Source organism: Andrographis paniculata, unplaced genomic scaffold, assembly GCF_009805555.1.
Source record: "Andrographis paniculata isolate CXL003 unplaced genomic scaffold, ASM980555v1 Contig10END, whole genome shotgun sequence".
In the NCBI taxonomy this organism is placed as follows: domain Eukaryota; kingdom Viridiplantae; phylum Streptophyta; class Magnoliopsida; order Lamiales; family Acanthaceae; genus Andrographis; species Andrographis paniculata.
Window position 1 is genome coordinate 2,515,624 of NW_026137380.1, and position 24,833 is coordinate 2,540,456.

Genomic DNA, 24,833 nt, shown 5'->3' on the forward strand with positions numbered 1-24,833 from the left:
GGCCCAGATGAAAACTATAGATTCCTTCACCAAGCCGAGCCCAAATCTGAGCCCAGATTGCATTCATTTTATACAAAGATAAACAGAAAATGAACACTCGCGAGTAAGGAAGGGTCAAGGCATGGACGAGGATATGAGTGTGGAATGAAAAATCCTTTTTTTCCTAATCCGTACGAGAAAGTCCCCTAATTTTATTTATTTATCACACTCCATACATGCAACGGACGACCGAACGAACAAATGGCCCCTAATTTTCCCCAGCGGACACGACACGCCACGCCACGCCACGCCTTAATTTGACATCATTCATTTCTAACATCAACGGTCAGATTTCGCCAACTCTGATCCTCTACATGCCTCCCCACCCGTCAGAAGTTGCACCCTAGGCAGCAACTATTCTCCAATTAGACTCGACCACGTGTCCCCCACCACTCCCACTACTCAATTCAATATACACGTTCAACGATTCCCAGAAACCCTACCTTCCTTTTTGCTTCAGACTTTTCTGCAATTGCTCCATCGCTTCTCTGAGCGCCTCCAGCTACTGTTTCAGGTAGTTCCTTTTCGGTCTCCGTGGGACGTACACCCGTGTTTCTGTGTCTCTGTGGGCGTGTATATATGTATGTATGCTTGTGCTCTACCGCTGTTCGGTGTAATATTACTGGGTTTATGCTTTACATAGACGATCGGCGTTAATTTAGCCTTTGACCGGTTTATTTTTCGTGGATCTAATGAGTTTTGGCTTTATTTTTGCCCAAGAAGTTTATCTTGTATGCTATGACTTTTTCTATGTGTTAATCTACTCCATAACGAGCTGTACTGGGTCTCCTCTTGTTATCTCAGGTTGTAAGATTAGATCAAAAGAAATCTCAAGTACTACTTGTGTTTTCTAGAAAAATTTTGAAGTAATTTGTGAAATTATTGTGTTGACTCTTGCAAACAGCGTAGATCTGGAGTTTTTATTACAAGTTTGTGGATTACTCTAGTATAATTTACTGGAACATTTTTTTTTTAATCAACTATTTGGTTGCCGAATCTCATGATTGGTGAAAAATTGGATCGATTGAATGTTATTCTATTAAGCATTTAAACATAAGCGATGCTAGCTTTTGGCTTCTTAATCGTGGCACATGAAGTTTGTTACCTTTAAACCTTGACATGTGATGTTTGCTTGCTTGTGCTTTCATTTTTTACTATGGTGTATATGATGGGATTTTTTTATAGATGTTACTGAAGAATGATCTTGCAGTTTGGATTTTTTTTCTTCTGCTATGATTATGTTCACTACAGTTGAGTTTGGTCGATGTGTTGCAAGCTGCACTCTTGATATCAGTGAAAATTGTGAAATAAATTTTCATATGTTTGAAATTTGCATATTCTTTTTTCCCTTGTACCAACCCATCAATTCATCAGTTCATTGTATATTAGTATGCTTGTTTGATTCAGAGTGGAGCTCGACTGATTAAGAACCCTAGCAATCCGCTGCAGAATTGACTGATTGACTGAGAACGTTACGAGTCAATAAAAATATTGGCTTTATTAATAGAATAATTGAGGATTTTTTCTTTCATTTTCTCCTCCTTCTTCGTCTTCATCTTTTTATTCTTAAAAAATAATATATTTGGTAACGGGTCATTGGCACTTTGTTTTTGTTTCTTTGTTCTCAATTAAACAGCCATGAGACTTGAGATATCACATTGTGGCCAAAAGTATCTATATATTGATTTATCTTCCACTTAGAAATGTGAACATGAGTTGTTTAGTTGGTAGATTTGGTAAATTCTAGTGAATGGTCAATTTGAAACGAAATAACTTGGTAAACAATTTCCATATTTAGTTAGTTTTTTTAATATTGGCTTAAAGTGGCCATAGTGTAGTGGTTCATTTGGATGGCGGCTTACATGCTCTTTTTTTCTTTTTTCTTTTTAAATTAAATTTTTATTTTTCAGTCATCTCATATTGTTTGTCTTCTTTCTTCTTGAACATTAGTGCATTGAAAATGAGCCGTGCGAAAGAACCACAAAAGCCTTTTCTGCCATTTGGAAACCCTTTCCGAATGATATCACCGAAAGGTTCACAACTTTCTCCAAAGCTTCTTCGTCTGTTGAATCAGTTTGAGGAGACACTGGCAGGTAGAATTAAAATGCTTAAGCCAGCAGCCAAGGAAGATATTCTCAGCTTATCTTGGATGAGATGTGCAGTGGAGTTGCTATGTGGAATTCATAGCGACATAAAATCTTTGATCACGGACCTTGAATTCCCTGTTTGTGATTGGGATGACAAGTGGATTGACCTGTATTTAGACAATAGTGTAAAGTTGCTTGATCTCTGCATTTCGTTCAGCTCGGAGATTTCTCGGATGAAACAGGGCCAGCTTTTTCTTCAATGTGCCTTGCATAACTTGGGTGCTGACTCCTCAAAGCAGTTTGTGCGTGCACGGTCGTCGCTAGATGGATGGAGGCAGCATATTACTTCAAAGAATCCAAGACTTGATAACTGCTTCTGTGTCATGGATGGTCTTGCCCAAATGCTTGAGCTACCAAAAATTAAGAACTCGGCTAAGGGCAAGGTTTTGATGCAAGCTATGTATGGTGTTAAGGTGGCTACTCTTTTCATCTGTAGTGTATTTGCTGCAGCATTTTCTGGTTCCACGGAGAAGTTGATGGACCTAAAGGTTTCCGAGACATACTTGTGGGCCAAAGCTTTTAGTGATCTCCAGATTTTTGTAAATACTGAAATTAGGAACACAGACTCTAGTCGAAGGATGACTGTACTGAAAGAGCTTGAAGCTGTTGATACAGGTGTCCAGAAGCTATATCCCATTGTGCAGGATGGGGTTGATCCTGTTGAAGCTAAAATACTGCAAAACTCAGCATCTGACTTGGGAAGGTTTTCTGACAAACTTTCACTAGGATTGGATCTGCTTGCAAAGGAGGTGGACAGGTTCTTCCAAATTGTTCTAACAGGCCGGGATGCTTTGCTCGGTAACATTAGGACCAGAATTGGTGATAGCATCTCTGACCAAGTCGAAACTAGAAAAAAAAAATTAGGTCCAGCGATTAGGTGAATAATACGTGGGTCTGTGTTGCTTTGGAAGTGTATTGTAGTTATAAGGCTCAAGTAGCAATGTATGTTCAGTGGTGATATGCGTTGATTGATGTGTTTGAACTCATATGTAGTAATAGTGTTGATGAAATATAAATCTTGTTTGCTTATATTTGCTACATGAATATGTTCATCCTATCTTACAAGCATGTTTTTTCCGATGCCTCCTTTCTTGCTCGGTGGTTCCATGAAGATTATCTAAAATTTTGGCCTTTGAACTACAAAAATGGAGTTGTAGTTGGAAAACAAATTAAGGCAGCCAATTCTGACTGATGGGAATGGCTTAAAAATTAGAACAGAAAGCTCCAGGTATGCTTTTCTTGGACTAATTTTTAATATTGATACATTACAAAAAGCATTTGAAATGTAGGAGAAAGAAAAGGAAAGAAAGGGCTTCTAATGAGGAGATTATATGTCAGCTAAAAAAGGAAAAGCCTAGAATATGCATAATATATTTATATACATTAAAATTCAGAGCAGCCTTATTAATTTGTTCTTTCTTCAAAGAGCAAACCTCTTACCAGGTGTATGGTTGCAGATTCATGGATTCACTAAAGTCTATTTTCTTCACGGGTAATCTTGAGTCATTCCAGTTCAAAAGTTCTCACGCAAAATCTATTTTCTCTCCAGAAATTGAGAGAAAGAAGCCCAGAAAAGATAAAGAGAAATTTGATAAAGGCAATTACTCACCACCCCATCACAGAAGGCAGAGAGGGGCAATAAATAACAGAGTTCACATTTTGCTATCAGCCACCTAATACTCACCCAAACATATCCAAGAACTTGATCAAAGATTCATTCTTCAAGCTGGGTTCTCCGGAAAAATTTCACCTTCGTATTTTCTGTTCTTGACTTATGAAGGTGTGTTTAGCTATGTCCGCAGAATCAAGCTCTGGTTCAGGTGATCATGGGGGACACATCAAAGGGGTTCCTACTCATGGCGGAAGATATGTTCAGTACAATGTGTATGGAAATCTCTTTGAAGTTTCAAGAAAGTATGTCCCCCTCAGACCCGTAGGCCGTGGAGCTTCTGGCATTGTTTGGTAATTATCAGTGATTTTTGGAATATTTCCTGGAATTTGTACTCTTGTTTTGGATTTGCTTGCTTGTTTATAAATTTTAAAACTGGTTGTAGATTTGCCTATATCATAAATAAATGAACTCATGTTCTGTATCTTTGCCGAACTTGGTAAGAAGGAACAGTATTGGTGAGGATCTAATGTCATGAAGAAGCTCCCTTCAGTCCATATTTTTTAGTTTAGTAATACAAAAGGTGTTAACGTCTAGCTTAGAACATAATCCATAAAATGAGTTTGTGAACATAATATGTATTCATATCCAAGGGATATGAGATTAGATGATCTTTCATTTTCTGAAAGTTCATCAGTTATTTGACTTCTCTGCTGCTTTACGTGTAATTGGGGAGTTTTTGTATGAATTGTAGGAGACATAACAATGAAAAGGAAATGCATAATAAAATATGATTTGAGTGAAACAAACATTTTCACTCGCACAATGTTATGTAAAAGTTTGAGGCGTTGGTCGCTGTATGAGTTAGTATATTTCATATAGAAGATGGCTCTATGCACTGTCACAGTAGTACCATTTAATGTTTCCCCATGTACAACGTGTAACTTGCTTCTGGAGTAGTGATTTAGTTTGGTTGAATGTGAAGAGATGCATTCAGATATAGTACAGGTTCATATATCTCGTAAAGTCACATTGGAAATTATGTTCCAGATACATGCTTGTTAATGTTCCACTAGACCTTGCACTAATGAGCAACGGATTTTAGACTTTCTCACTGCATTTCAAGTCACTGTACCGGTGAATCATTATAACATATAATCCTTTTCAACTTGTGTGTTCCTTGAAGGCCCTCAATATGGGGAATCCAACAGAACTTGAAATGGGATTTCCCTTTTTTTTTCAATTACTTTGATATCTTATTTGCATAACATTAACTTCAAGTAATGGTTCTGTTCGTTTCAGTGCTGCTGTGAACTCCGAGACACGGGAAGAAGTGGCAATTAAGAAGATTGGCAATGCATTTGACAATATAATTGATGCAAAGCGGACACTTCGGGAAATTAAACTCCTGCGCCACATGAATCATGATAATGTAATTCTCTTTGATATGTTCAGTAGAGACAAGCTCTTGGCTGTGGATTTTCTTTTGATGTGTGTGTGTGTGTGATGTTGACAGAATGATATGATTTTACAAATGTGATGAATGAAAAAAATACCGAATGGAAGCTTGTCGAAGGATTGCATGCACGAAAGATGATGATTGTATACTAACCTACAAAAGGCATCTTCTGAAATTTAACTAATAGATTTTTCTTCTGCAACAGGTGATTGCAATAAAAGACATCATACGACCTCCCCAAAAAGAAAATTTCAATGATGTCTACATTGTCTATGAACTCATGGACACCGATCTTCATCAGATTATTCGGTCCAACCAACCACTGACCAATGACCATTGTCGGGTTTGGCCTAAGTTTCTTATCTAATTCTGAATTTTTCTTCAATTGATAGTTTGTGGAATATCTTGTGCATCATCATTTAGCTTCCATATCTCCCTCTTTCTCCTCCCATCCCTTCTTTTAGGAGCAAGAAAACAAAAAACTGAGGCATGAATTGAATTGGAACAACAAATATTATGATATTCAAAGAATCAAAAGCTGCTTTAACGGAAATACCACGCCCCTAATATGTGGAATGTTTGCTGATCTTCCATTATTTTTTGCTAAGTATTGGATGGAGTGTTTGCTATATATCACAGCAATGTTTGATATTGAAGTTCTCCTGTTGGTGAACTAAAAGGGTAAACGGCCGTTTTGAACGTAACAAGGTCACTCGTGCAGCCAAATTTATATCTGCATTGTTGAAATTGATTTTATGGGCGTTAGACAGCACTGTTAACTTTTGTGCAAACTTTGCAGTACTTCCTTTACCAAGTCCTACGTGGACTTAAGTATGTCCACTCCGCCAATGTCTTGCACCGTGATCTGAAACCAAGCAATTTGCTTATTAATGCTAATTGTGACCTGAAAATCGGAGACTTTGGGCTGGCAAGGACAACATCTGAGACTGATTTTATGACTGAGTATGTTGTTACTCGTTGGTATCGGGCCCCAGAACTTCTCTTGAATTGTTCGGAATACACTGCTGCAATCGATATCTGGCCTGTAGGTTGCATATTTGGTGAGATCTTAACAAGAAGGCCTCTATTTCCTGGCAAAGATTATGTTCATCAGCTGAGGCTGATCACTGAGGTATATTGACCACTGACTATCTGTTGTATCAGCATCCGTTCCCGTGTTTGATATATTACAAGCACTCACATCGCCCCCCTTTGTGTTTTTTTCTTTTTCAACAGCTCATAGGGTCCCCGGATGATGCCAGTCTTGGGTTTCTAAGAAGTAACAATGCTCGGAGATACGTTAGGCAGCTCCCCCAATACCCGAGGCAGCAGTTCTCTGCCAGATTTCCAAACACCTCCCCTGGAGCTCTGGATTTACTAGAGAAAATGCTTGTTTTCGACCCTAGCAGGCGTATCACTGGTATGAGCCTGAGCCTATTTTCAGTTTTAGTTACTTGTTTTTTCATGCAATTCCATTTCCTCGTCTCACATTTTCATTTCTTTTGCTTTCTGCTTGCTTTGATGTATCTCACTCTAAGTTGATGAGGCTCTCTGCCACCCCTACTTGGCGCCGCTTCACAACATCAACGAGGAGCCGGTCTGTCCCCAGCCTTTTGTGGTGGATTTTGAGCAGCAATCTCTTACTGAGGAGAATATCAAGGAGCTTATCTGGAGGGAATCGGTAAAATTCAATCCAGACCCAACTCACTGAGGGCTGTGTTTGTGTTTGTGTAACTTATGTGCCTATACTCTCTTGACTCACACACGTAAAAGTTCTGTCATGCCATTCCATGGAAATGAGAAATAATTTGTAGCAGAGCTTTATAGTTATCAGTGATATGCAGCAGCAATATTGTTCTTAGGCTTTGTATCTGCTCTTCATTTGACTGACTGTTAAGGTTTTATATGGACATGCATGGCTGTGGCTGTCTTTCTATTTCCTTGTCTCAAGAATTGCTTGCATACAACACTAGTAATACATGACATGACATGACATGACAAGGCCGTTACAAGTAGTTCATCGTCCTGTAAGAGCATTTCTGTAACTGTATCGAATCAATAGGCGTAGGCGGGGTGTCCGAAGGTAAATCGCACATGGTTGGTTGAGTCTCCTCTCCCTGGCTCGCCAATAGGCCGCAAGGCGTCGGCACCACACCACTGCTGATCCCTTCCACCTCACTGCAACTCCACGGATACTTTTTAGCCTTCCTGGCCATCCCTATCGTTGCATTGGATATGCAAATGCCAGTAAATGGGTCGCCGGATATCCCCTCCAGCCGGGCTGCCATGGACACGTTCTCTGCCATGATGTCCCGGTAGTTAATCCCCTTAATCTCCGGGAGCGCATTCGGGTCATAGTGGTTGTCAGCGTGGGAGCCGTAGTTCCCCGTGATCCAGAAGACCCATTTCATGGTGTGCAGATTCATGCCCTTGACGTATATGTCCTTGACATAGCCACCCCTCCCTACCCCCGTCTTGATTCTCACCCCCGACTCGGTGTTGAGGGCGGTTATGTCCTGCGCCCTCACGTCTTGGATCCCGCCGGACATCTCACTCCCAAGTGCTATGGCAGCACTGTAAGGTGAGATGCAGGTGAGGCGCCGGATGATTAGTTGTTTCGTAGGCATGCCGTAGCTGATCCCATACTCATCCCACCCGCTCTTCACTGCCACACAGTCATCCCCCGACACGATGTAGTTGTCCTCAATTCTTGTGTTTGTGCAAGAATCTGGAACACGAAGCCAAGCCATTTAGTCTGCAATTGAAATTTGAGAGACATACATGGTCACGTTGGACAAAGCTGAGCTGACCTGGATTGATCCCATCAGTGTTTGGAGAAGTTACAGGGGCTAGGATGGTGAGACCCTGAATGATTATGTTGCTGCAACAGTTGAGAGAAAGAGTGAGAGAGATTGATATTGAACAAGAAGAGAGACAGAGACAGACATGTGGATGCGAATTGAATTGATGGAGAGATTGATTGATGAGGACCTGCTGTAGACAGGATGGACATTCCAGGAGGGAGAGTTGAGAAACGTGAGATTGGATATCTGAATGTTGTCCGAGTGCATTATTTCGATGAGGTAAGGCCTGGTGTATTTCAGCTTCTTCCGGTGGAATTGCTGCCACCACACATCGCCCTGCCCATCAACTGTGCCATTCTCACCTGAACCCCAACAAAAGACAGATTCCCTCCCACAATTACTTGGCTGTAGCCATTCATTCCTTCACATTATTATTCTTACTTACTTACCGGTGACAATAACATCAGTAAGATTGGTTCCAAATATGAGACTGATGTACCTACCCCCTGCTGCATCCCTTCCATGGCCGTAGGAGGGCAAGGGATCCACAACAGGCCAGGAGTTAATATCCTGAAACAACAAGTCAAGTCACCAACCATTAAGATTTTGGGTGTCTATAATTAGCCTCTGCCTCTGCTGCGTGGTAATTAAAGTAAAGCAGTAGTATAGGAAGAACGTACGTACCTGGGAAGCAAGGAGGACAGCATCCCTGTGGAGGTAGAGAGTGAAATGGCTGGTGAGATTGAAGGAACCAGTGAGCCATTTGCCAGGAGGGACAAACAGCTGGCCGCCGCCATCCGAGGCATAGCGGCTCAGGTGATCGACTGCTGCTTGAAAGGCTCGAGTGTTGAGGGTGACCCCATCGCCGACTCCTCCGAACTCCTCTATTGAAGCACTGTGAGCCCTGCAGTTGATGGCAGAGTAATCAAAGGACTCCAACACACGGCCTTTCCTGCACTCAACTCCTCCTCCTCCTGCATTCAGCAGCAGCAGCAGCAGCACCCCCACCCCCACCCCCACAAGTTGCTGCACCTGATGAATTGCCATCGCCATTGCCTTGATCATCATCTGCTCTGCTGACAAGAGAAACATAAATAAGTTAAGGCAGTAGTAGCAGTAGTAGTGGTGAGATTGGGTTGGGTTGGTGATTGGTGAAACCTAAAAGGAGCTGCCCCGCATCCGCATCCACAGTCACATGCGGTTTTTGAACGTTGGCAGTAGCAATTAGCAAGTAGTGCTACTGGTGTTATTATTATTATTATTTATAGAGAATCTATTAGATAAGCACACCCACCCCACCACACCACAGTGACGCTGCTCTCTCTCTCTCTCTACTCTCTACTCTCTAGTCATACATGATAAGTAACTAAACTGTGTTCAATGTCGAGTGGGGGACACACGAGAGGGAGGGTGAGGGTGAGGCTCTGGTCTGGTCACACAAAGCAACAACAGAACAGAGCATAGATGGAGGGTTGGGATAGTCCAGGTTGGGTTTGCATTTGTTGGGAGGGAAGTTGAAATGTATATATGTACGCATGGGATAATACAATAATAGCATTAGAGGAAGTGGGAAGAAGGAAGGGGGGTGTATGTATGTATGTATGTATGTATTAGTGTGTGAGATTAGTGAGCTAGTGATTTAATTTAATAATTACTAGTATTAATGTTGTTATAAGTGGATGGGGATGGGGCTTTGGCTTTGTTGAATGTCGTCTTGTCCTGTCCTGTCTTGTCTTGTGGTGTGTCGTGTCCTCTCATACTATATTATTATTATTATTATTATTATTATTATTATACTACTACAGACACACGTACTAGTGGTAGTACAGTACAGTACATACTACACTACATATATCTTCATTCCATCCATCCATCCAACCAATCCAGTCTAAGTCCATTATTGCAAATGCCGCCGCCCCCACTCACTTTCTCACTCTCTCTCCCAGAGATCACGGGTGGGCACCTCTGCCTCTGTAAGTATCATGGGATATATGACTGATGAATATTTTAGTTTGGTCACGGGGGGACTTGGTCTGAATTTATGTATGTACGGAAAAAGAATATTACACGCCACAACATTACAAAATTTACACTACATTATTAATAATAATAATAATAATAAACCACCAAGACAGCAGAGCCAGGGGATTGGATTTGGACGGAGGGGAGGGGCGGGGCGTGCTGAAGAATAATATCTTAATCCTAATCGAAGCCCTTTTCCCATTTGTCACAAACACACAGACCCATTGAATGAATGGAATGAATGAATGAATTGAATGAATTTGAATGAATTGAATGAATGAATGAATTGAATGAACTCACTCACTCACTCACGAGAGCTTCTCTGTCTCTGTCTCTGTCTCTGTCTCTGTCTCTAGGTTCTGTTCCATTCCTAACAAACTACAGTTACTTGTGTTATTATGTGTACTCTCACTCTCTCCATGCCCACAGTAACAATCAAGTAATGGAAGAGAAAAGCCAGGACAGATGATAAAACCATACCATCAGGCTAGGCGCTCTTTCACAATGTGTCTGTCTGCCTGCCTGCCTGCCTGCCTGATGAATTTCATTTCAACACCACAAATCTCAAGTATCTCACTTCCAAAACAAACAAACAAACAAAGATAATGCTTCCAAAGATTTCTTTCTATTTCCAGCAAACAAACTACCACTACCAGTCTGCATTGTCGCATTTTGTATCTCCTCATGTAAACCTGTGGTGCTGCTAAAGGTAAAAATCTAACCTCAAAAAACACTACAACTCTTCCTGTCCATGTCAACTCATGGAGTCTTCATGTCGTCTACCCAGCTGAGTGCCATGTTGTTTGATGATCCTAATCGCCTCTAGAAGAACATCTTCTTCTGCTTCCACATTCTTCATACATCCACGGTGAAGAAAACAAGATAACAACAGTAATTAGCTCCAAAATTAAATAAACAACGGAATGCATATTGCAACTATTAAACACCACAACACCATCAGATAAGAGATGGCGACAAAACCAAAAGACATACCTTTTGCTTCAGGTTGCATCCAATTGTGAGCTCAGCGTACGACCTTTCAATCTGAGAAAGGTAACAATAAGGGGCCTCCATTTCCAAGAATACATTTGAATTAGATCTGAGCATGGACTTAATATCCTCTGTTATTTGGGAAATCTTGTCTATATCATCTACTTGCAAAGGGATCTTCTTGACCAACACATGCCATTTGGCCCTCGATTTATTCACAATAATCTACAGATCACAGGAGACACACGCCTTTAATCACTTCATAACGTCATCAATATTCAGCTGCCCATGCTTGTAAATTGATTTACTAAGTCCAGATGCTATTTTGTTCAATCTATCAGAGCTGATACTAACAGAGGGCAGCAGCACCCAGGATTTCCAAGTATTAGCCTATTTGGGGTGAAGGTGCTCATGCAAGAAATAGAAACAAAAATACCGAAACACATAAAGGACTCTAATTAGAAACTTGAGTTAATATTATCCATGCCTGGCTGGAAAACAAAGAATTTGGGACAATGACGGGAAATTTTTCTGAAGTCAGCAATGATGTAGTTGTCAGACCCATTTCCACCACTTGGCCTTCTACAGACCCAGCCTGCAACAAAGGAGAAGAATCAGGGAAAAGAGATGGTAAAGAACAGTTAGCTAATGAGAGCAAGCATATGAAACTACAATGCTACCGTCTATGGCTAAGTGGTAACCTACAGACATTCATCCCAAGGAAGAAAGTTTTCATAGCCTCAAATTTCATTACAGTTCTTTTTCAGGTTTTACCAGCCACCTCACTAAAAGACACTTATTTTTATTTATATAACATTTCAAATTTCTTCTTATTTAAGTTTTATGGAGATACTACATCATGCAAGCATTCTTAGCTATACCAAGAACACATTTGGATTGTTCAAGCACCATCAGGACACTAATTGAAGACATACAAACATGCCGAAAGAAGCATTAATATTTTGTTTCTTCCTTAAACTAGCACACTGCATATGTAAGTCAGAATAGCACAATGGATGAACATTACACTACAGCAAAAATCAAAGAGCATTAAAGATCACCATGCACCAATCTATCTAAAAGCAGAGCCTAATATAACCAAATACATACTTTGATCGTGTCACCAACTGAAAATGGCTGTGCAATCTGAACAGACAAACCACTAAGAACATTTCCAAGTATGTCACGAGCCGCAAAAGCAGTGGCAACTCCTGTGAGGTTGAAGAGACTGTGATCACAGAAATCTCTAACGCCAATGAAAACAGTTAAGACAACTAAAATTTCCACCAGTACCAGTGAACAAGGAAAACAGTTTCCTAGCCAATTATATATACTTTGTTTTCAATCATAAATCAGCAGGAGGTATTAATCTACACCAAAGAAATCTAAAAATGCTTAAATCATTTTCTGGCGCTTGGTAGTTCCACTTACATTTTTGGTCCCAGAAACTATCAAAGAGGTACCCTTGGATTTAGATTTTACCGAATCTCAAAATTTTCAGAAAATTGCATGCCCACATCTAAACAAAAAAATTAATACCTTAGTGTGGTAACATTATTTCCACAAACACTAACCTCCTACACCTCCAACAGTCAGAATCGACTGCACTGCAACTCCACATGCCTCAGCTAATGCCATTGTCCCAATGACAAAAAGTCCAACTGATGATATTCTATCCAAAGTTCGCAACTTATCTCTCTGGATCCGTTCAATGCTTTTAGCAGCCAAAGCTCGGGCAATGAGATTTGTTTTCCACCGATTCAGAAACCAGAGAAGTGAAACTACAAGAGCACCCCTCCATGCCTGAGCACCATATTGTGAAGCAACTACATTTGGTGCAACCATTTCACCACTGCACAAGGTAACAACAAAATCAAACAGGAGGTTCCTATATACTCAAATAAGCCCCACCATATCAAAAGCAAGTCAACACAAATGAAAACTAACATTTCCAAGATTGCCATGAGGGTTATAAAATATCGAACTGGAACCTCCAATGCACCCCAGAAACTGTTCTCATAAGGAGCAGGTCCCCACAATGAGCTCCTGGATAACAAAGCACCCGGGCCTTCCACTGAGTATTTATGGAACTTCCTAAATAGTCTCGGCAACAAAGACCATGCCAACAATGCTGCCATCAATGTACCACCTACTGGGACAATTACATCTTTAAGATATGGATGGCCGTCAAGCCATTGTTGAAGATGAGGTGCCACTTCATTAGACACCTCTTTGGCCTTCTCTTCTGTGTACTTGAGAGCCCCAACGGTAGATTGCCAGAGTTGCTTAAATTTCAGGACCCAGTTATCCCCTCCAACACCACCATCAGTCACATTAGCACTAGTACCACGTGCACTGGACTCGGCTATAATCTCTGAGACTTGAGCAGCGTTGCCTTTGGATTCGCTAGCAGATGAAAAGAAGCGGCGATGAACCACAGGGTCGATTCCAAGAAGAGAAAACCTGGGAAATCCTGAGTTCCCCAACAGCTTATTCGCAAAATTCGATTCATAGCGAGCCCCAGTGGAATAGTGAGTAACAAGGGAGCTCTGCACATACGGCGATTCTGTAGAGTGATGGAATCTGCTGGTTGTACATGTGAAAGTTGGCCTTATGTCAACTGTAGGTGCAGATTTCAGGGAATAAGTAAATCGGTGGAGTGTCGAGCTAGATATTCGAATTACGCGCATTTTGAAATTAATCCTGGGCCTCGGGACAAATGTTGTAGGAGATAAGAAGCAAGCAAAGTTGAGCACAATCTGGGGAGGGAAAATATAGCCAAAAATCAAGGATGAAGAAGCAATTGAAGAAGATCAAATAAAAAGGATTCTTCTAACTTAGCAGCGAGGAAGGATTTATGATTGAAATCTTGAAAAATAAGGTGTACCTACCTGCGTCTGTCTGTCTGTCTGCGGAGGAGAGGAGAGAAAGGAGGAAGAGGTTAAATGGAAAAACAAGGTTGGTGTTGGAGGAGAAAGTGATCATCAATTAAAGGGCAGGGCAGGGCAGGGCAGGGCAAGGACAAGTTAATAATAGTAGTAATAATCAATCAATCAATCAATCATATGTTTAAGTGAAGGAGGAAGAACATCTCTCACATCGCATCGATCTGGTGAAACTGTAACTTCAAATTAAGGGGTGGGTTAGGTTAGGTCAGTGAGGCACAGACTGACACACCTTGTCCATCATCAGGCTCAGAGTCCCTCGTTCCTTCCTTTCTTCCTCCTTGTCGTCAAGTAACGCCAACGACTACCATTGCATTGCAGCTGCTAATCAAATCATTCGTTCATTAATCACTGCTGAAAAGCGCGACACATGTCCAATAAAGTGCGACTTCGATTTGATTCTGCGTGCAACGTAAAATCGCGTTTTCGGAATAGTGCTGAAGTTGTACAGCAGCAGCCAACAGCCAGTTTAGTCAGTCAGACAGACTCAGTCCCTTCACCCTTCCCTTCCCTTATTTATCATTATTACTCTTATAATTACTACTACTACTAATTATTATGGTTATTCACATCACTTGTTGTCTTGCTGCATCTTCCTTCCCGTTCCCTTCAACCAAACAAACCCAAAAAATATATGCACCCGCACCCGCACCCGCATACATACATATAAGAAGAGAGCTAGCTAGCTGTTGATTCGTGATTCTAGATAGACGTGCTCTGTTGTAATACGGCCTTCTGTTCTATGCTTACGGGCTACACAACTCTCACTTCTTCTTCTTGGTATCTCTGCATATACGTGCCTGGAGCCACCCGATCATGTTTTCCCCCCCATTTTGATCGGACGATCGGAGTACTACACGAGTGCGGGCATCTTGAACCCTAATTTTGCCTTTCTTCGTCTCTCTTTCTCGACCCATGTGTGGTGGAAGCGCTTAGGTTCTGGTTTTGTGTACATTAGGTTCTCAAGGAACCCAGGGGGTGAAGCTTGCTCGGGTATCTGGGGCTTTAGTATTTTTCGCAATTATAACAAGAAAAAGAGGTGTGATTGATCCTAACCCTGTTTCTCTTCTAGCCTGGAGGGTTACGACTTTGGTTTTGATTTGATTTAGCACAATCAAGTTCTGCAATTTTACTTTTTCATTTGGAGATGAGTTAGAGTTTGTATGCAATCCGCGCGAGCTCGCCACATTAAGCTTTGTAATTTGGAAAGCCAGGAATTTTGGAGATTTCCACCCGAGTTTGTGGAATTATTTCGTTTGTATCCTACATAGAAGGCTGGGTTAAGTCTTGTGGAATTGGCGAAATTTGCGTTCGTTTCCCTGTAACTATCATTGGAAATTTCATAATGAGCTTCGAAGATGAAGATCCAAGGTCCCTGGACAACGGTTCTGACAATTCCGATGAAGTTTTGTTGTAAGAACCCTTTATTTTTCTCAAATGAGCACTTTATAGTGTTATAGATTATAGGTGTGTTTATGGTCCGTACCTAAATGGGTTGTTTGGATACTACAGGAAGAAGAAAATCTGCTATTCCAGAGTATTTTTGCTGTCTTTGAGCAGTTTGGATATCTGCAAGAAGTTGCCTAGTGGGTTTGATGAGTCACTGATAAGGTAACCAAAACAAACTAGATTCTCTGCAGCTCTGTGCATGATTGTTGCCAAAACATGAAAGCATTAACGATCACATGGTCTTGCATTTATAAGCCTACCCTATGTTTTTTCTTTTTTTTTTTTTGATCCGAAGCCTACCCTATGTTTTGATTGTATATCTGGTGGACTTGAGACAGTGAATTTGAGGATGCCTCTCAAAGAATAACTGATCGGCCAAGATTTCCTGGGAGCTTCCCTCTTCAAGGTTTCAGAAGAAATGATTATGGTTCATCCCCTCCTACTCGATCAGATGCTGGTAGTTATTCTAGGGGCACGTATGGGAAATGGGAAAACCGATCATCTGGTCAGAGCGAGCGGGATAGTGACTCTCAGTCTGACAATTCTGGTTCTGTATCTCAGTTTTTTCATACGCATAATGCACACACAACCATGCTTATGCCTGTTGCTGTTTTGCGGCCACAATATTTTCCTCAAAAGTTTAAACTGGATTTCATTATTTGAAACAAACCATAATCCTTTATGATGATCGCTTGCGAATCCTTTATTCAGATGAGGCTTGATCTTGAGTTACATTAGATGCCTTCAGCTTGGCATTCATGCTACATAAATCACTCCCATTTTTTCAGGAGGGAAAAACCAACCTGTGCTTTGCTGGTTTATCTCAAGTGTCTTGTAGCAATACATATTCTTTTTCTTTGAACTATATTGGATATGCGATACAATGTCCTTGTGATCTGTTGAATGTGCGAATATCTACTTTGGTAGTTTTTATATCAAGATTTTGACACGTGCATAATATTTATACTTCTAAATGATTATCCTATAGATTCTGGAAGGCGACTCAGCCATCAGACAAGACGATCTTGGCAGAGTCCTGAACATGATGGGCTTCTTGGAAGTGGGTCATTTTCCAGACCATCTGGATATTCTACTGGTATCACTGGTCCAAAGCTGCAAACCAATGAGCACAATCAACTGAGCCGAAGCAATGAACCCTATCATCCTCCACGGCCTTTCAAGGTTAATTAACAATTATAGTTTTTTTGAGGAAGCTCCGAGCTCCCAATCTTCTTCTTCTTCTTTGTTTTAGGGAGGTTTTATTTTATTTTGTGATCTTATAATGCATTTTGTGCTATTGCTTTTTAACCATATATGATGCTTGATTTCAATCTTATTATGAGCTCCAATCCTATATTTGCCAATAATGAAATTTATGTGATTTGTTTAATGCTTCTAATGTAGTTTGTAACTTTTCAGGCGGTACCTCATTCAAGAAGAGATACTGACTCCTATAATGATGAAACGTTTGGTTCCGTAGACTCTACTAGCACAGATAGAGCTGAGGAGGAGAAGAGGAGGAGAGGTATTAAATTTTTTGTACAATAATCACATTTCTTCAGTTTTGTTATGCTTCTTGTGTTAACTGTAACTTGTTTTCAGCTTCTTTTGAGGTTATGAGAAAGGAACAGCAACGATCACTCCAAGAGAAGCAGAAATTAACTTTGGACAAGCACAAAGCTGGTGTTCTCTCAGACTTGTATGAGATGGTCATGGATAGTAAAGAGGAAAAGGGACTTCTTATCAGGAACAATGAATTGATAGCTTCTGCTGCAACTTCCATGTCAACCACTGATTCAGAGAAACCTTCTTCTACTTCACAGTCTCCTGCATTGAGACCACTTGTTCCACCTGGTTTTAAAAGTAATTCTCTTGAGAAGAGTTCCGCGTTGAAGTCTCAAATTTATCCTACTTTGACTGAGGTTTGTGATTTCTATGTAGCTTTCTCTTTGATTGAATTTGTAATATGAAGAATGGTAAAATGGATTATAATTATACTTCATAGACAGATCCATACTATGGTGTTTTTTGAATGTGTATATTTTTTGCTCTTACAGGTGGAATCCTTGGGCAAAACTGTAGCTGGGGATGGTCTTGGATTTGTATTAGGAAATGTCGTCCAAAATGCCACTGGTGTTTTAGAGAAACAGCTATCTCAAGAGATAGGCTTAGTTGAGGGGCAGCCTGCAGAAAAGACACATCACGCTCTCCTTTTGAACAAAGGAAAAATTGCAAATTTTTATGGTAGTTTTGATGAGCCCAACAAGATACCTTATATGGAAGATCAATCAGGCCAACTTTCGGGTCATTTGGATTCTCTTGCTACCCACAATGACTCTGGAATTCCCAAACTCAATGCTGGGTTATTGGAGGATAAAACTGTTGCAAACAAAAGTTCAACTTCAATTTTGGAAAATATTTTTGGCAGCACGCTGTCATTTCATGATGACAAATTTAGCTTAGCTGAGGCAAGTACTACTATCTTATGTGCATTTATTGTTTCTTTCCTCTCTCGCCAGGTATCCTTTTAGACTACTTTTTTTCTCAAAATATGTGCATCCGCAAAATTCTATGGAAGTATCTAGTTGTAAATTTAAACATACAATATCATACTTTAGAAAAACTGCTCGAGGAACTTGGTAGATTTTTTCAATCCACAGTAACCTACATCTAGGATTTATTGACATAGTGGATAATGGATTTTGACTGTAATCTAAACAGCTAGGCGAAAAGTGTTTTTTTTATACTAGTTCGGTTGTGGCACCTTTGCCATGCCCATTTGATCTCTTTTTTGGCCACTCATTATGAGAATCAACCTTTCTTTTTAGGACTCACTGATTATCTGAGGGTTGCATTATCTTGAAGTGGTTGCTTATTTTAGTTGTTTGGGTGGCATATGATTTTCTCTGCTGCTTGGTTTTTCTTGTCCTATTTAGAGTTTCCCTGTTATTTTCTCTCTGATTTGAATGATGTGTGTTGGTTCATACTTATGTATTTGGATTGTACTTCATCCAGACTCTTGACGGTAAACCCAAAGATCCATGGTTCCCTAGTCCTGCTCAATCATCAAAGTTTGCTCAATGGTTTTCTGAGGAGGGTATGATTTTGTTCTTCTGTATGAATATCATCTGAGAGTGTGCTGCATTCTTGTATGGTTCTAATTATCTATGGTCAAATTGTTGCAGAACCAAAGGGGTCTAATGACATTTCTTCTGCAAGGCCAAATGACCTGCTATCATTAATAGCTTGCAGTGATAAAGGCAAGTATCAAGCCGCTGCTGTTGCAGCTGAGCTCTTATACATGATTCTTCTACATGAGTTTTAAACTAAAAAGACTGAACTGGGGTTACTATTGCAGCTGATGAGGAACCTGACCAAATATCCGCTAACAAAAAGGCTGAGCCCTTTCCATCTGTACTTACATGTGAAGACCTTGAACAATCACTTTTATCAGAATACAGTTCAAATACTACAAAACTGCAGTCCAATTTTGAAAGTAGGAGCTCTACTGGTGCTTATATGGAACAACCAAGTACACATGTTGATGATCATGCTTCTCTACGCCTTCTCTCTATGTTGCAGAAGAACACGAGCCATGGAAACCTGGTCATAAATTCTGGTATTGAGACAAATTCAGCTGATAAAGGGCTAGTTCTTGGTGAACATGACATGGCAGCAGCAGCAGCAGTTAACGAGCCTAAAGGACATGAGGGTATTCAATTTTCACATAACTTGGGAAAGACACTCACTCTTGAAACTCTTTTTGGAACTGCTTTTATGAAGGAGCTGCAATCAGTTGAAGCGCCTGTTTCTGTGAAAAGGGATTCAAGTGATTCTCCACGAGGGGATGCATCAGAGTCTCTTGGACTTGCATTTCCTATATCAGATGATGGCATTTCTTTTCCAACTGATAGAAGTGGGCTTCAAAAGTCAGATTATGACCATAGTATGCCTTTAAACGATAGAAAAAACATAAAGCTGAATGAGGCTGATAACTGGCTTGGGATTTCTCCACCAAGCGTTAATACCGTAGCAGTACCTAGACATGGTCGATCTGAAATTTTTGATGATTTTCAACCGCCTAAAGAGGACAACCTGATTTCTTTAAGTAACATCAATGTTTCTCAGGTGCCAGCTGGTAATTTAATCAATGCTTCACAAGTCTCTTCGGATACACCTGTCAACATAGCTGAGAAACTGGCAGCTCTAGTTTCTGTTAAGGACAATTGGAGAATGGGAGGTTCAGATACTCTTCCATTGACGCTTGATTCTTACAACCAAATAGAACCGCCTGAAAATCTTCAGTTGCAGCAATCATCATCATTGTTTCAGCCTCCACAAATGACTCAAGTAGGTCCATTGTATCCTCACTTGGAACCTCACCCTTCTCAACTGAGCTCGCAGATGAATATGTTCAGTCCAGAGGGTATTTTCAATCATGAGTCTCTCCCTATTCAGCAATTTTCTTCAAGTATGCCCCGGCCTCCATTTCAGCGCCCAAATGTGGGGATTCCTGGATATGATGTTCTTTCTCAACAGTCAGTGATACATCAGATGCAAATGCCTGTCCATCCTCCACCACATATGTTAACGGACTTTCCAAGGGGAGGCCCCGTCCCTCATCACATCAACCAAGCGAATGGCTTTATCCAGGAAGTGAACCAAATGCAAGGTTTCCCTTTTGGGCCACAGCACCAGCCTAACACTGGCAGCCGGGGGATTCTAATGCCTGGTAAAAAACAATGCTCTTTTAACCCTTATAACTTTATGTGGTCAACGATAATCTCCAAGGAAACAAGTAATATCTGCAACTCTTTTCAAATCAGCTTACAATGACTATGGTCGCTTACCGACTGCTCTTTGCTGTGTCACGGTAGTCAACTAAAAAGGTTGTGGCTGCTTGTTTGCTTGGTTAAATGTGATGTGGACTGTGTTGTTAGCCTTGGCTTTCTGGGATATGCAGTTTCCAATTTTTGTTGATCACTATTATGTTCTTCCTCCCAAAGTCTCCCACTCCAGATATTGTCCCATAGGCCATTGGGGGTTTCCTAGAAAGCCTCTTATAATTAATTATAATTCTATTGTCCTCTTGAGCATGACTGGTTGGGACTGCTTAAATCTGCTGGTGCGGCCTTTTTATTATAATTTAATTCCTGGCAAACTCACAAATTAGAAATTTCATAATGATAGAGAAAGGCTACATTGAAATGAAAGCTACTAAAATCGAATTAACTAACCGGATCTGTGTGGATATACTCTTTCAGGCAATCCCCCCGAAGCCTTTCAAAGGCTTATGGAGATGGAGCTCCGAGCAAAATCAAATCAAAGGCACCCTTTTCGCCCCGATCCTAGCCAAGGGGTGTATGGTCATGAGGTGGACTTGGGTTTCCAATACAGATGAAAATGGACAGCGAAGTTACTCAGTGCCAGTGAAACGCCAGTGAAACCACCGCCCCGATCTTGATCTACCGTGCAAAATGCCATTGCTGTCGAGGGAATATACATACATACATACATACATAGTATCTGTCTCGTGACTAAACTTCTGTATATGTTCTTGAGTAGATGAGACGGATTGCTGGAGAACACATAAGTGCATCCCGAATTAACTGGACCGCCGTGGATATGAATGAATGAATGCATTCGTGTCTTTCTGCTTTTCCACATTTTCGCCCTCTTTGTTGATTTTGTTTATTTTTCATATCTTCTTTTCTTCGGGTGGGATGTGTCCTCTGTGTAGAGCTTACTATGCACACGAACTTCATGATTCCCTGGCAGAAGATCGATCAGAGACACATCTGATAATGATATTTATATTAGTACTCACAAGTCACAAACACAAGACTCATTATGACCGCAATCAAACTAAAACTACGTAGGAATCTATTAAGCGTTCTAATGACCCATGATGCATGCATATTGTGAGAAGACAAGGCAGGGATAAAACTCAGGGTAGGGTAGGGTAGGGTAGGGTAGTTGAGAGGTATGATTAAAACAAATAAATAAATAATGGATGGATGGAAGTGTGGGTGATTATAATGGCTGCTGCACATAACTGACTGCCTTGCCTTTCTCAGGCAATGGAGATGGAGACACATTTCATGCACAGAAAGAAAATGGATGGAGGAGACACACACATTCCTTCCTTCATAAGATCTCCCTCCCAACCGCAACAGAAATTGGGGAGTGGAATTGGAATAATCCCCACCAACCAAATATACTAATACAGCCAGAAGGTCTAATTCATTATCATGATCATGACTGCCGCTCGCTCTCTCTCTCTCTCTAAACAACCAAAACCCACTTTAATCACCAACTATGTAGTAGTGTTACTTGTGCCAAGAAAGATCAGCACAGCACCGCGTCAGACATTCAACAACTTCATCCTAGATGAAGGATGGTTACCCAGAAGATGAGAGATACATGATGATGATCCTGAAACCAATCCATTCTCTCCTTCCTCCTGCCACTGCTTCCTCAGTTGCACAGCACAATATGCAAGATGTTCGCAGCACAGAGCAACAACTTAAACATGACATATGGAGTGTTTGTTGCTTCTTCAGCTGCCCCCCCTGAAAGGAAGCACAAGCACACCTCCACTGGAACCATTGTGCGTGCACCACCATCCGCTCATTCATGGTCGAGAACTAGAAAAATCTCCTCCTGAAACTCCTAGTTGTAGCTTGATATGAGCGCATGAGCAGACCGACACCAATTCCAACACCAAGGCACATCCCCAGTCCTATCCCTACGCCAACCCGCACACCAGCATTGAACCATGAGAGCTCACCATCTTCAGAGTAATATGAGAGCAGATACTTCCCATCTACTGATTCTTCATCATCTTCCACATCTGCCTCCACCAGCTGCACAAGGTACCCGTTAGCTTATAATGCTAGATGCTGCTCATCAGATGCATGAGTAAGTTGTTTTAGCATGGGATGGGATGGGAAAATAATAAAGACATACATTGACCTAACCAAATTTCATCCTAATCCCAAAAGCACACCATCCACCAAAGAGAGTGCATACTGCAACATTTAATACAATACAATACAATTGAGTTTCGGTATAATTGCACAACTAACTAGCAACCACAACGCCTGCTGATAATGCTTATTCTTCTGAAAGCAAATATGTAAATCCCAATAGCTCACGTATGTGCAAATAAATAATTTTGATGATGATCTTGTTGCAGTCTGGTGGAATGCAATGCAATTGAAACTCAACGCAACTGCAAGTTCCTATTCCGCATTACTACTTTACAACCACCAACAAGTATGCAGAACAATGAACGAAATGCAGCCCTTCTTTCGGCTGTTGTAGGAGGAAGGATTCATGGAAAGCGATCGCACGCACATAATATATAAATAAATGATACCTGCAATTTCCGTTGACGAATCAATCCATTTCCCATCATCTCCTCGTCCTCTGGTATCGCATCCAGCAGCATCCCCTGGGCCTGGCTCGATACCTTCCTTCGCGGACTGAGTAAAACCGTCTTCGTCAGAATCACCGGCATTCCGGAGCAACACCCGGCAACGTAAACCTCAATGGAGGGGGGAGGAGGAGAAGAAGAAGAGATTCCTGTCGCGGAGGAGGACGGGCGGTTTGCCATTGCCGCGTAGCAATCCATATCCCACCCAGTGTCAGAACCGGCACTCCCATTAGTCCATGCAGCTGCCGCTGCCGCAGCCGCAGCCGCAGCCCTCTGCAGCGAACCGCAGAGAATCAAAGTCGAATCATGGAGCACCTCGAATTCCAGAGGGCCCCAGATTTTAACGCTGTCCGTGGCAACGTAAGTGACCTCGGAGGAATCCTTATCGACGCGATCCCGGCGAAGGGAAATCGAAACGGCGTCGGATGAGGGGATGCGCGCGCCATTGACTTCCAGGAATACCCCAAACTCGCGGCGGAGATGGCGCAGAATGAGGTGGTCCGGGGGGCTGTCCAGCGCGCAAGGCACGATGCGGACGTAGAATAGGCGAACTTCCAAGCAGCCGCCGGAGAAAGGCAGCGGCCGGAAGATGGACAGCTGCAATGGGTTGTCGTTCTGGTCCATATTCCCGCAACCCTCCCCGACTCAAAATAGGGACAAACACACAAGACGGTGTCCAGAATTGGGATTGGGATTGGGAGGGATCATCTAATCCCGCACAATTTCTTTTCAAAATTACGGAAACTAGGGTTCACTTTCACAGGAAGAATGGAAGAAACTGCCGCGCGTCATGAAACGCGCCGGGTGGCGAGTAGAATAGAAGAAAGGGAGTAGGAAAGGACGGACGGAAAACTCTATCCTCTCTTTCTATAAATATATATATATATATATAATATCTGCACCGGGCAGAAGATGATAAAAAGCTTTGGTGCATATTCCAATTCGGCTCCCAATATACTACTCGTTATTATTCCATCTTAAAATATTGCTGTTTTTCTGTGATATTAAAAATATTTTAAATATGCATGGACATATTTTAGTGATAATAAAAAATATACTTCGTCTGTGCCAACCGAAAATACTTTTTCATTATTTTGATTTGCCGTAAAAATGTCAAAATATTCTTTCCGTTCTAATAGAATTATTTTATTTTTTTATTTTTGTCCGTCAAAACAATTGTCTTGTTTCATTATTCAGTAATCGTAGTCCTCATTGTATAACAAAAATAATTTCTATTTTTTCAAATTATATTACTCTAATCTGTTTTTTAAAATAATTAAAAAAGCAAGTATTTTAGTCTTTTATATTTTACTTTAAAATCATTCAAAACAAGGGTATAGTTTTTAATTTATGTGTCCACTTTCAATAAAACATCTTTTTATGAAACAAGGGAGTAAAATATTATTATTTTTTAATTTCAAAAGTTATTTTTTAACATTTTGTTATTTGACTTTCAAAGTTATTGTACGTGAAATTTAAGAAAAAATTCAAAGTATTTTAGTATTAATGCATTATTATTTTTTTTTAAAATAAAAAAAAATACTTTGAGGTGGGAGGGATGAAATATGTAAAAATAATACTTTTTAAATTGGACGGAGCCAATATATTATAGGGTATACAGCTAATTAAGTTATTTTATATTTATTAAATATATTTAAATTTTTGAAAAATACAAATTATTGTGAGACATAATCAATTAAAGTAAAATTAAAGTATTTCAAATACAAATTCAAGTGAAAAAAAAAATTGATGAAAGTATAAACAGTATTGTCTTTTTATTATTTTAATTTGTTCATTGAAAATATAATTTTTAATTATTGTAAACCTAATAATATATCAATAATAAAATATTTTTTAATTTTGCATAAAGTAAAAAGTATATCATTATACATAATTTATTAAACGAAAATTAACTCGAGAAGAGCCATTCA

The 24,833-nt window shown here is 40.5% G+C and overlaps 6 protein-coding genes and 1 long non-coding RNA gene across 15 annotated transcripts; 3 read left to right on the top strand and 4 right to left on the bottom strand.

Annotated features, from left to right (window-relative positions):
• Positions 1–397: 397 nt before the first annotated feature.
• On the top strand, positions 398–3,215 carry LOC127249578 (protein BPS1, chloroplastic-like). Of its 2 annotated transcripts, none has more exons than XM_051272508.1 (2): positions 398–553; positions 1,990–3,215. In XM_051272508.1, exon 2 carries the CDS (start codon positions 2,000–2,002, stop codon positions 3,065–3,067), a length of 1,068 nt encoding a protein of 355 aa, XP_051128465.1. In that variant the 5' UTR covers positions 398–553; positions 1,990–1,999; the 3' UTR covers positions 3,068–3,215. The 2 variants fall into 2 exon arrangements, with proteins under 2 accessions (XP_051128465.1, XP_051128541.1); XM_051272584.1 differs by having other exon boundaries at positions 482–620.
• Positions 3,216–3,307: 92 nt separating this feature from the next.
• On the top strand, positions 3,308–7,194 carry LOC127249497 (mitogen-activated protein kinase 4). 2 transcript variants are annotated; one of them, XM_051272382.1, is made up of 7 exons: positions 3,308–3,414; positions 3,736–4,148; positions 5,098–5,227; positions 5,460–5,597; positions 6,054–6,386; positions 6,491–6,674; positions 6,793–7,194. In XM_051272382.1, the coding sequence occupies exons 2-7, from the start codon at positions 3,961–3,963 to the stop codon at positions 6,963–6,965; spliced, it is 1,146 nt and encodes a 381-aa protein (XP_051128339.1). In that variant the 5' UTR covers positions 3,308–3,414; positions 3,736–3,960; the 3' UTR covers positions 6,966–7,194. The 2 variants fall into 2 exon arrangements, with proteins under 2 accessions (XP_051128339.1, XP_051128292.1); XM_051272335.1 differs by having other exon boundaries at positions 3,335–4,148.
• Positions 7,117–9,583, bottom strand: LOC127249363 (probable polygalacturonase). 2 transcript variants are annotated; one of them, XM_051272219.1, is made up of 5 exons: positions 8,743–9,583; positions 8,562–8,628; positions 8,246–8,420; positions 8,065–8,135; positions 7,117–7,982 (listed from the first exon to the last, which is right to left on the bottom strand). In XM_051272219.1, the coding sequence occupies exons 1-5, from the start codon at positions 9,148–9,150 to the stop codon at positions 7,261–7,263; spliced, it is 1,443 nt and encodes a 480-aa protein (XP_051128176.1). In that variant the 5' UTR covers positions 9,151–9,583; the 3' UTR covers positions 7,117–7,260. The 2 variants fall into 2 exon arrangements, with proteins under 2 accessions (XP_051128176.1, XP_051128114.1); XM_051272157.1 differs by having other exon boundaries at positions 8,508–8,628; positions 8,743–9,280.
• On the bottom strand, positions 8,912–14,425 carry LOC127249180 (mechanosensitive ion channel protein 1, mitochondrial). Of its 5 annotated transcripts, none has more exons than XR_007838296.1 (9): positions 13,962–14,425; positions 13,018–13,829; positions 12,645–12,922; positions 12,181–12,281; positions 11,558–11,665; positions 11,074–11,124; positions 10,561–10,933; positions 10,381–10,458; positions 8,912–9,131 (listed from the first exon to the last, which is right to left on the bottom strand). XR_007838296.1 is itself a non-coding variant. In XM_051271945.1 (7 exons), exons 2-7 carry the CDS (start codon positions 13,758–13,760, stop codon positions 10,835–10,837), a joined length of 1,551 nt encoding a protein of 516 aa, XP_051127902.1. In that variant the 5' UTR covers positions 13,761–13,829; positions 13,962–14,415; the 3' UTR covers positions 10,547–10,834. The 5 variants fall into 5 exon arrangements, 1 of the variants encoding a protein (XP_051127902.1); XR_007838288.1 differs by having other exon boundaries at positions 11,074–11,295; positions 13,958–14,416; XR_007838280.1 differs by having other exon boundaries at positions 10,385–10,458; positions 11,074–11,295; positions 13,962–14,415.
• A 140-nt stretch (positions 14,426–14,565) lies between these two features.
• On the top strand, positions 14,566–21,126 carry LOC127249121 (uncharacterized). Its single transcript, XM_051271811.1, has 11 exons — positions 14,566–15,428; positions 15,528–15,626; positions 15,803–16,011; positions 16,453–16,646; positions 16,884–16,989; positions 17,067–17,386; positions 17,522–17,932; positions 18,480–18,561; positions 18,650–18,724; positions 18,823–20,196; positions 20,729–21,126. The coding sequence occupies exons 1-11, from the start codon at positions 15,361–15,363 to the stop codon at positions 20,863–20,865; spliced, it is 3,075 nt and encodes a 1,024-aa protein (XP_051127768.1). The 5' UTR covers positions 14,566–15,360; the 3' UTR covers positions 20,866–21,126.
• Positions 20,159–20,836, bottom strand: LOC127249838 (uncharacterized). Its single transcript, XR_007838497.1, has 2 exons — positions 20,702–20,836; positions 20,159–20,617 (listed from the first exon to the last, which is right to left on the bottom strand). It is a non-coding gene; the product is annotated as an uncharacterized LOC127249838 (long non-coding RNA).
• Positions 21,127–21,330: 204 nt separating the features above from the next.
• On the bottom strand, positions 21,331–23,815 carry LOC127249721 (uncharacterized protein At1g01500-like). Of its 2 annotated transcripts, XM_051272780.1 has the most exons (3): positions 22,846–23,815; positions 22,434–22,495; positions 22,211–22,330 (listed from the first exon to the last, which is right to left on the bottom strand). In XM_051272780.1, the coding sequence occupies exons 1-2, from the start codon at positions 23,524–23,526 to the stop codon at positions 22,451–22,453; spliced, it is 726 nt and encodes a 241-aa protein (XP_051128737.1). In that variant the 5' UTR covers positions 23,527–23,815; the 3' UTR covers positions 22,211–22,330; positions 22,434–22,450. The 2 variants fall into 2 exon arrangements, with proteins under 2 accessions (XP_051128654.1, XP_051128737.1); XM_051272697.1 differs by lacking the exon at positions 22,434–22,495 and having other exon boundaries at positions 21,331–22,330; positions 22,846–23,792.
• Positions 23,816–24,833: the final 1,018 nt, after the last annotated feature.

Excerpts from the sequence above, each read along its gene's own strand:
- LOC127249180 (XM_051271945.1), bottom strand. The coding sequence starts at position 13,760 with ATGCGCGTAATTCGAATATCTAGCTCGACACTCCACCGATTTACTTAT. Across the intron at positions 12,282-12,644 it reads GACTGTTGGAGGTGTAGGAG|GAGTTGCCACTGCTTTTGCG; the intron begins GTTAGTGTTTGT and ends TCAACCTCACAG. Across the intron at positions 10,934-11,073 it reads GATGCAACCTGAAGCAAAAG|AATGTGGAAGCAGAAGAAGA; the intron begins GTATGTCTTTTG and ends GGATGTATGAAG.
- LOC127249497 (XM_051272382.1), top strand. The coding sequence starts at position 3,961 with ATGAAGGTGTGTTTAGCTATGTCCGCAGAATCAAGCTCTGGTTCAGGT. Across the intron at positions 4,149-5,097 it reads GGAGCTTCTGGCATTGTTTG|TGCTGCTGTGAACTCCGAGA; the intron begins GTAATTATCAGT and ends TGTTCGTTTCAG. Across the intron at positions 6,675-6,792 it reads CCCTAGCAGGCGTATCACTG|TTGATGAGGCTCTCTGCCAC; the intron begins GTATGAGCCTGA and ends TCTCACTCTAAG.
- LOC127249721 (XM_051272697.1), bottom strand. The coding sequence starts at position 23,526 with ATGGACCAGAACGACAACCCATTGCAGCTGTCCATCTTCCGGCCGCTG. Across the intron at positions 22,331-22,845 it reads TTCGTCAACGGAAATTGCAG|CTGGTGGAGGCAGATGTGGA; the intron begins GTATCATTTATT and ends TACCTTGTGCAG.
- LOC127249121 (XM_051271811.1), top strand. The coding sequence starts at position 15,361 with ATGAGCTTCGAAGATGAAGATCCAAGGTCCCTGGACAACGGTTCTGAC. Across the intron at positions 16,647-16,883 it reads ATCCTCCACGGCCTTTCAAG|GCGGTACCTCATTCAAGAAG; the intron begins GTTAATTAACAA and ends GTAACTTTTCAG. Across the intron at positions 16,990-17,066 it reads GGAGGAGAAGAGGAGGAGAG|CTTCTTTTGAGGTTATGAGA; the intron begins GTATTAAATTTT and ends ACTTGTTTTCAG.
- LOC127249578 (XM_051272508.1), top strand. The coding sequence starts at position 2,000 with ATGAGCCGTGCGAAAGAACCACAAAAGCCTTTTCTGCCATTTGGAAAC.
- LOC127249363 (XM_051272157.1), bottom strand. The coding sequence starts at position 9,150 with ATGTTTCTCTTGTCAGCAGAGCAGATGATGATCAAGGCAATGGCGATG. Across the intron at positions 8,136-8,245 it reads GTCCATCCTGTCTACAGCAG|CAACATAATCATTCAGGGTC; the intron begins GTCCTCATCAAT and ends CAACTGTTGCAG. Across the intron at positions 7,983-8,064 it reads CACTGATGGGATCAATCCAG|ATTCTTGCACAAACACAAGA; the intron begins GTCAGCTCAGCT and ends TTCGTGTTCCAG.